General features: G+C 39.3%; 1 protein-coding gene across 2 annotated transcripts in view; it reads right to left on the bottom strand.

The window, feature by feature from the left end:
• Window positions 1–257: 257 nt before the first annotated feature.
• SLC24A2 (solute carrier family 24 member 2) overlaps window positions 258–9,486 on the bottom strand; it is a 118,755-nt gene continuing 109,526 nt past the window's right edge. Inside the window, exons 8-10 of one of the 2 annotated variants that reach the window (XM_009274295.1) lie at window positions 3,250–3,339; window positions 2,637–2,803; window positions 258–555 (exon numbers count right to left, since the gene is read on the bottom strand). In XM_009274295.1, the coding sequence (XP_009272570.1) occupies window positions 306–555; window positions 2,637–2,803; window positions 3,250–3,339 (507 nt within the window). In that variant the 3' untranslated portion in view covers window positions 258–305. The remainder of the gene's footprint in view (window positions 556–2,636; window positions 2,804–3,249; window positions 3,340–9,486) is intronic. The other variant, XM_009274296.1, reaches the window with a different exon arrangement.

A 9,486-nucleotide genomic window follows, 5' to 3' on the forward strand; every position in this document is an offset into this window, starting at 1 on the left:
CGTGCACAGCATCTCCAGTACCGAGCGGCGAGGATGTTCTGCAGCAGACAAAGAAAACCTCAGCGCAGCTGGGCTCAGCCCTTCACATGTGACTGCACTGTCCAGCAGTGGTCATTCTTCAGCTCCAAGATCCACCCTTTGCATCCTTTCTTTCTCTCTTTTAAAATTGAGGGAGAGGAAATTTACAAATCCATGGGTTGTTCTCATAGAAGCTTTCCATTGTGGTTTTTCACTGTCTCATTTTGATTTTTTTTTTTTTAATAAATATATGTTGTTGTTTTTTTCTCGAGAAACAGCACTTTCCACTAGATGGAGACAGGACACTGGATCACTTTGTTCTCCAGAAGGACACTGACAATCAGGAACACAAAATAAAGCCCAAACATGAGAAAGCCCAGGATTTTATTCATCCTCCACTTGCAGAAAGCGATGGAGAGGATGACAAAGAGCAGCATGAGGAAGAGGAGGACAATCGCACAGAACAGACCATTGCTGCTGACTGTCACTGGGGCAAAGCTGTTAATCGCAGCATACAGGAGCCATGGAAGAGGAAGGCTGTCAAGAAACAGAAAAATAAATTGGAAACATTGCAGACATGCAGAAAGGGGCACTAGAAAGTTTCCGGAGGCACTTCGAAATACAACCAGAGGCTTCCTGCATAAAGTGAGGCGGGAAGAGTTTCAGCTCTTCTAATACGTACATAAATCTGTCAGCTTGCTTGTGGTTCTTGGGGAGAACACATGGGATTTAGCCTCCCCACTCTTCCACCAGTTACATTGGTGAATTATATTTTCCTTGGCTGACAAATCACCTGGCATCCTGTCTGTGAGCGGGAAGACCCCTGTCATTTGTTTCTGGATTTCAGACCATCTGTGGAAGAATCTACTTCCACTCTCTTTCCAAGAGCCTGCATGACAGGAGGGTGGGTCGCATAAAGACATGTCCTCGCCACGAAGAACCAGCACTCTGCAAGGCACTGCCCCCAAAATTCGGCCCTTAAAAGCCTTGATCCACATTTACTGTATAAACCTGTGTTAAAATGTGAACTTCAACTGAACTCCAGCTTAATTTCTATTTCTGTATTTGCTGTCATTGCATTTCTGTTTTCTGATGCCACAGAATGAGGCAACATCCCTCTGGAAGATCTCAAGCTGAAATAAATATTTAAGCCACTGATCGGAGCTTAGCAGGCTTAGAAAGCATGAAGAGAGCTGTCAGAAGCTCACAACATTCAAACTTTGAATAAGCAGCTCAAGAGAGAATAATTTATTACAGCCTCAGTAGTAACTACACCAGCCTACAGCTCAACTGTGCCATTTCTGTTGTAAATGTAACAGGTCTAGCAGGCTGGTACAGGACAACATTTCCATTGGCAGGAAGTTTAAAAAATTTAAGAAAAGAAAGAAAGCTTTGCAGCAGAGAAAAGTTTTGTAATGCACCCTACATGCTCTAAGTTGAAGCACATGGTGGTGAATAATGCTTTTATATATTTTGCAGGTCTGCTGCTTATAGATGTTATTTCAAACACTTCCTCCTTCTGGATTAATAGAAAAAAGTGGCCCAGTTTTTCTGCTGTGTCCAAAGGTACTGCCATTAGCTAACAGATGAAGTAAAAAAGCCATTTACTATCCACTCTAACTTCAGGATCCCTTTTTGTACCTGTGCAGTTGCTTGTATATTTTCAGTAGCGAAAACCATGATCTGTTCTACGACTAGACTGTTCGGGACTACGACTATGACTAGACCTGTTCTTCTGCATGTGTGATAGCAAGAAACAACCAAAGAGGGAGAATCTGAGAGTATGGACATGATTCTCATGCCTCTGTACTGTGTTGAAGATGGGAATGTGGGAATAAAGACAGCGTTTGTCTGCATATTTCCTGCGCATTTTTGAAACACTGAGGCAGAGATTACAACATTTGTGGACCCAATCTAGCTTGGTCTCAAAAGGTCAAAAAGGAATTTGAATTCCAACCGCATGCCACACATCATTATCGTAGAGCTGCTGTGAAACAGTAAAGTGTAAATAGCACATTTCTGCACAATCTTATGTTGCTTCACATTGTCAGAGCTATACAAAGGGTCCTTTGTGTTAATAGAGAATTGGTTTGTAATTTGGGACTTGCCAGGTATATAAAAAAAATCATATGTCAAAAACAGCCTAAACGAGCTACACAAGACAGTGACATTCTGTTTTTATTACAGCAAACATTGAATATTGCAGAGGCAATGAATCGTTCCCGACCATCATTTATAAAGAAAGCTCTAGTATAAGCACAATGAGTGGTAACATAAGCAAACAACAGCAACCTGACAAAATCATAAAAAGCTTCAGAAATTCCTTCTTGGAACAATGCTCTTGCAGACTTTTTTAAGTGCAATTCACTTGGCTAGGCAGCTCTGTAATGTATCAAAGAGAGAATTAGGCAACAAATTTGTAACAATTCTGTCACGCAAATGCCTACGAACTTCTAGGCACTTGAAATAGTAACATTTGTTGCATATTTGCATCACTCTCCTTTTTAAGCATCAATGGCAGAAAATTGTTGTAGGCAACACCTTGGCAAAACCGCGGCAACAGGCTAGGAACAAAGGAGTTGTTAAAATAGACACAATTTTCTTGCCGTAGGACTTACCCCACTGTGATGTCAAATATGTTGCTTCCAACAGAACTGGATACAGCCATGTCCCCCAAACCTTTGCGTGCCACAATAACACTGGTAATAAGGTCAGGAATGGATGTGCCAGCAGCTAGAATAGTCAATCCCATGATCTCTTCGCTAATACCAATGGTCTCTCCAACCTAAAAGGGTTTAAGCAAAAACAGCAAAAAACATCCTGCGGAGAAGAAATGCTTTCTGCTGCAAACCTGTTTAACCAGGAATATTATCCTGGAGCTTGCCAACTAGCTTGGAGAATACAGGCAAGATTGGAGAATTATTTGTTTTCACAGATTTCCACGTGTTTCAGGAGAAAGATAAGATTGTCAGATAGAACCAGTAGGTATTGACAAGCGGCTCCTGATGGCTCTCATGTTACCAGAATGATCAAGTCCTGTGGTCAGGACAACCACAGCTCTCTGAGCTACTTTCCATTTACTGAGTAGTGATTTACTTCATCCATGGTTGCAGCTCCTAAAATAAAGCACTACTCAGCATGAGATAGATGATGGACTCTGATTCTAAATGACCTCTCACAGTGCAAAACACAATGCAGGGCTTGTATTTTGTACCAGTATCACCTTCTTACCTGATGTGCCCACCAGACCATTAAGTAAGAAAAAAATGCAATCCAGCTGATAGAGCCAAAAAATGTCATAGGAAAAAATTTTCTTGACCTCTGAAACAGAAACAAAGAGAAACAGTGAACACCTATGTTGAAGGCTGACGTGCTGTACTCTTATTTGCTTCTCAAAATGAGAGTGGCCTCTCATTTTGTCTGATAACCTGTTCTGACCAACTATTCTGATCATCATCAGATGATCAAAATAAATGTCAAGAATGGTAAGAAACCGACTCCCTACACTGGTATATACTTACCTATTCCTCATTCTTCCAACCGCTTCGGATGTAAAGTAACACCTCCTAACAACTGGTACGATGAATGGCAAGTTCTGGGTTCTCATTTGTATCATATTCTGTTATGCCACAGTCTGCATATATGTTTAGGTGAATGGTAGTTTGACTTCTAAATTTATTAATAACTTCATGCTTATTCAGAAATAATGTTTTCAAATTGCTAAAACAGGTACCCATACCTTTCATTTATACATCAATCACTTTGTGCAACAACTTTCACAGTCAGTATAACAAAGGCTGCCATATGACAGAGCTAAAAAAAATACACACCTAAAATTTATTAGGGCATTTACTTTTCTTGGGAAAACAACACACTTTCTCAATTAGAACAGAAGATACATTAAGCACGTATTTGCCATGCTTTGTTTTGTAGAGAAGTTTGTTATAAAAACATGTACAACACACTCTGAGGCCCTTCAATGAATGAAAAAATCTGTTTAACAGCAAAGTAACTTCATTTTCATTTTCAGTGTCTCCCTTACTAATGTCAAACTTTGAACAGATAGCATTCTTGCAGCCAATGAAGAGGTTATATTCAGATTAATTATTTATTTTGGTTTCTGTTCTTTCCAGTCTTTTGCATCATCCATATTTCCTATTGGCTAGCTAGATCTATGTAACAAAAAGAGATGAAGTTAACTACTAAAGGAAGCAAACACGACTGCAGTACTGTACGAGGCAATCACTGTCTAAATCAAATTAGTGTTTAAAATGAAATTTGTACTGTGAATGGATGCTACCAGTCTTGAATGAAACCACAATCTTTATGGGCATCGACCTTCTGAACACAGATCCTCACCCCAGATGACTTCTGATGTGCCACTAGCAGAGTCCTACAAATTTTCATGAATAACCGGCAGGACTCTTGTGGAAGCAAGTTATACCACTTTGAATACTTGTTCCAGGTGCTGCTCTATCTTGCACTACCTTTTCCTGTTAAGTCCTCGCTAAACCCACTTCCATTTTTTGCTCTGCAGGGGCCTCAGAATTTTTGGGCAGCGCACCTTGCCTGTACCCCTCTCCACTGCAGGACGTGCCCCTGCTGCACCAGGAGACTCATTAGCCTGTGGGTCATTCCTAGGTGTTGTGGGAGCAGAGAGGACTGCAGGGCTTTCCCTGAACATGACTTTTGGAGAGAAAATACTGTTTGGATTTTGCCAATTCAGCTTGCTCAAGCCATGATAAAGAGGCATTTATATGGGACAGCCTCATGTTTAGGAATTGATCAGCATGGGTGGCTGTGGACTAAGAGGTGCTCAGTGAAATGGGCTGGGCATTAGAGCTGGTCATGCGGGAATGACACTGTCTTTTGTCAGCTGAACCAGGAAAGAGCGAGGCTGGTCCACAGCTCATTGAAATTGTGTAGACTCTTCCTGCTGATGTAAATGGAATGAGATCAGGTCATTACTGATGGGAAAAAGGTAAAGTCAGCAATGGCAATTGTGCACACTCATCTACAGGACGGGACAATTAAAAGGTCCGTATCTGCTCTAGCAGCAGGTGCAGCTGTAGGCTGTGCTACAGAATACTTACTCACTCCCTGTGGGGACTTTGCATAATGCTAAATCACCTCCTGAAAACTGAGCTCGTAAACATTGACTAACATGACCTATACAACTCCACAACTGAATACACATAGGAACACACATTAAAGATGGTACAGATTTAGCAACGCTCCCAAACCCCCTCATATATAAATAAATAACTGAACTTCTGTTGGAGTAAGAAAATCGTTCCAGTAGGTGTTTTAAGTGAATTATCTTTAAATATAGGCATAAAAAACCACAACGGCACCCGGAAACAACCTTTTCATATAAATTCCATTACTGTCACAAGCACTGTTTCTAGAACTGCCCAGGGTACTTTGGTTGATCTGCTTCTTAACTGCTTCTTAACTCTTTACAGAGCAAACAGAGTTACTTTTTCAAAACAGAGTTCTAAATTTTTATCAAATCAGAAAATCTGATAATGAGCTTCTGATGTTTAAACCTACTCAGACGGACTTTTAATTTTAAAATCAAAACTTTACATGCATTGGGGGACAGAAGACCTTAGTCTAAAAAGAAACACAATTTGAAAGGAACACAAAGATGGTTGTTAAAATAGTGATCTGACACCAGTGGGAGCAGAATTGAGTTCGGAAGGGATAAATGACTCTAAACAGCAATTTCCTTTTTTTAAACTAAATAGCTAGCACTTCTTTATCACCATTCTTAGTAGCCAACTCTTTCAACTTTCAACATTTTTACAATCCTTGTAAAAACTGGGATTTTCTGGCAACACATATGGTGAACGAGATGATGAAGCGATAAGCTTGTTGCAGGTGGTCACAAAATCCACACACAGCACCTCATAGCAATGCAATTTGAATAATCACCATACAACACTCAAGATATAAGCATACCTTGGCTTATGCAAAATTAATACAGCAAGAGCTGTAGTGGTCAGTAATAGCTCTCTGTCAGTGTGATTACATACACCAAATGGTTCTTGCAAAATAACGAGACATTGCCTAACTGAGTCAGACACCCACAGAATTCGGATGGCTAAGAATTACGAGTCAGTAACTTTGCAGCACGTGTATTCCTAGCCTGTCTTAGCCAATCCTCTCCCAGTAAAATTAACTGATAAGCAGCAGTTCAAGACTAAGAGTACTTTAATAGGTTTAACAGTTTAATTACCTATTTTAAAAGGTGGAACATTTAAACTCAGGGCAAAATTTAAAGCTTGTACATAATACAGGTGATGAAATCAAGAATGGACTCCATGGATGATGCTATATACTTCACATATAGATGAAATTTTTAAAAAGCAGTAATGAGAGTGCCGATTCTTTTTCAGATGCTGGATTTTATTTCCAGAGTATAATAATAATAATCCTGCTTAGTTTGTAACTAATGACAGCATTCTTTTGAGATTTGTTTCACTGCAACTCCCTCGCTCTTGGAAATATAGGCAGCTGCCAATTCCAAGCATTTTCCTAGAAGAATTAGTCAGAGACAGCAGACAGCAATACTTCTCTCCACCTTTTCTGGTAGCTGTTGTGATGATTGCCTTGTAAAGACAGAGAGCTCAGTTTATTACCAATTGGTTCTGTTGTGGTCATGGTAACAGACAAATGAGAAAAGCCACGGCTCATTCAGTTCATATGCTATTTTCTTTTAACAGAAGAGAAAGAATTTTGTAGTTTCACTGTAGATTGGTTGGATTGGTACTGTTCCTGTCTATCAGCAATCTTAAGGACATTTTTCTTGGTACATTTCTGTATTGATTTCATGCCAGTGTCTGAAAAACAGGACTTTAAGTAGGAAGAATGATCCAAGTATGAAGGGTTTTCTTCTAAAAGCCTGATCCTGAAAGATAGTGAGCACTTAATAATTTGCAAAGTAACTGTCTTAATTTTAGCCAGTATTATTACCAACATTTTTACTTTACCTTTAACCTGAATGAATCACGTTTGTCTCGTACATAAATTTATCTGCATTGCAAGCTTTGATTTTCCTTTCATTCTTGACAGTGCTTAAATCTGATTACTCAGAACCTGCTCCTGTAACTGGATCTGTGCAGGAACATCTTGTCCTTGTCCCCTTGGTAACAGTGCATCTCTGTATGGCAACAAGAGTTCATGTAAGTTGTACCTCTTTGCTGGTAATGGGAATTTGCAGAGATACAATGAACTGCCCCATATGGGTCCAGTGACAGCAGGACTGGTGCACCAGGCCATTTTTCCGGCCTGTAACACAAAGGGATGGACAGTGCAGTATGGCTGTAACAAAAGAGATGGTGTTCAATTTCTGCCACTGAACCACTGGGCCACCTTGGTCACGTCATTTTCCTTTCAATCTCTCAATATCCCTTACTGCAAGAAGTGGACAGTGATGTTTGTGGCCTTTACAGAGCCATTGGGGAAATACGCTATTAGTACAGGAAAAATACCCGTTATTGTTCAAAACACCTGAACAAAAAGCCAGGTACAAAATTCCCGAAGGGCACACCTACCTGTGGTGCACTGCCAGCAACATTATTGATGTTATAGTAAGGATTTTAATGTATACTGGCTTAATGTGAGCAGGTATTAATAAGGCACTAAACACACATTAAAACATGTCAGCTATTGAATCACCTGAGAGTTAGTTGAACTAATGCATTATCTACTTTAAGTATATAAAAATCTGCATATGCGTACACCAGAGTATAACCAGGCAGCAAGGATTTTGCTAACTTTATAACCAGAGACCTTGTACATGAAATATTTTTTCTAGACCTTCTGGGTCTCAAGGAGCTAAATACAGCTTGGTATAGTACAAATAAATGCAGTCAAACCATCTCCATTATGTGGAGATAAAATATGCTTTAGAAAAGAGACTCTAAGAGGAAAGGAGAACTCATTTTTGAAAAGTGGACACCCACAGAGGATGTCAAAGGCTCCATATGGTCTCTCAAATCAGTATATAGCACACAAGTGTTCATTTTATATATCCACATGCTAATCTGAGCATCCTGATGCGGAATTTGGGTTTCCTGAATAAAATTACCACACTTGCAAATCCAGCCGCTGATGGTAGGCCTACCTACAAAATCTATTTAAGCATTAATTTAGGTTTGTTTTAACTTTTGCCTCACAGATTTCATGGAAAGTTCTTTTCTGATGCACATGCTGAGCTGTAATATTGGGTTTTGGTTTTGTTAGGAAGGGAAGAGCGGGGATGGCACACAGGCATAAGTGAGAATATTTTAGAGACAAACCACTAATGAAGCGTCCTTGAAAAGTTAGACGGTTCAGGCAACCATCTGGTTAATTCTTTGACAGCAATGTTCAAAGTAAGCAGCTTGTCATACTGATACAGCCTGTTACCTCTTCTGTTATTACTACATGTAATTACAAACTACATTTCTTTTACTTCTGTATAAAAAGCTACTCCTTTCAGTGAATGAAATTTTAAAACTCTGTTGCCCATTGATGTATCTGGCATATACAACTGTGCTTATCTTTTGTGTTACGGCAGGGTATTTTAGCTGTAGGATGTCAGCATGCCAGTTCTGTTGTGAACAATACTAGTGTTAATAATCACACACATCACACAGTTGCATGCAACTTCTTGAGATACTCGCTTTCCAAAGCCATTATTGTAACAACTGTTCTCATTCATACAGTACAGAGTATTGGATACATGTCTATTGATGTTAACTTCAGGTTTTTAAAATTCAAAATAATGCACACAGTTATTTTTTAGCAGTCCTTGCTCATTTTGGGACAAATTATGAGAAAAATTACAGGGACGCTTTTGAATGATAAAAGGAGAGCATAAATACAGAAATAAACAATCTTGAAATTCATGTAGTATGCTCTCTGTGTTACCAAACAAAAAGTGTTTACCAGAGTTGTTTGAAAACTTTAAGAAAAGAAAGCTTAAAGATTGGAAGGGAAAAATGTCAGTTTATATCCTTTGAGAAACCTTTATCTAAAAACAAATCAGAGGTCTTATTTTAGCTTGTTTCTTGCACTGAATTGCAGTTTTTCAGTGTGTGGGATGGAAAAGTTTTTCAGTGTGTGTGAGGAGGAAAAAAGAATTCAGGGTGTTGATTTATAACCTTATAAGCTGTGCATCCCTCTCTTGCAGCAGTTTTAAATCTATTTTTGATCCAGAAAGGAAAAGAGATGAAAACACTACTAAAGGATTTTTTCAGCTCTTGACTTTTTTCCCTTTACTTTCCATAAGCCTCCCTATTCAGGTCTATTTGCATGTGTGAATATAAAAGTGGTGTCCTGGTTTTGGCAGGGCTAGAGTTAATTCCCTTCCTAGTAGCTGGTACAGTGCTGCGTTTTGGATTTGGGATGAGAATAATGTTGATAACACACTGATGTTTTAGTCGTTGCTAAGTCGTGCTTATACTAGTCAAGGACTTT

Source organism: Aptenodytes forsteri, unplaced genomic scaffold, assembly GCF_000699145.1.
Source record: "Aptenodytes forsteri isolate BGI_AS27 unplaced genomic scaffold, ASM69914v1 Scaffold46, whole genome shotgun sequence".
NCBI lineage: Eukaryota > Metazoa > Chordata > Aves > Sphenisciformes > Spheniscidae > Aptenodytes > Aptenodytes forsteri.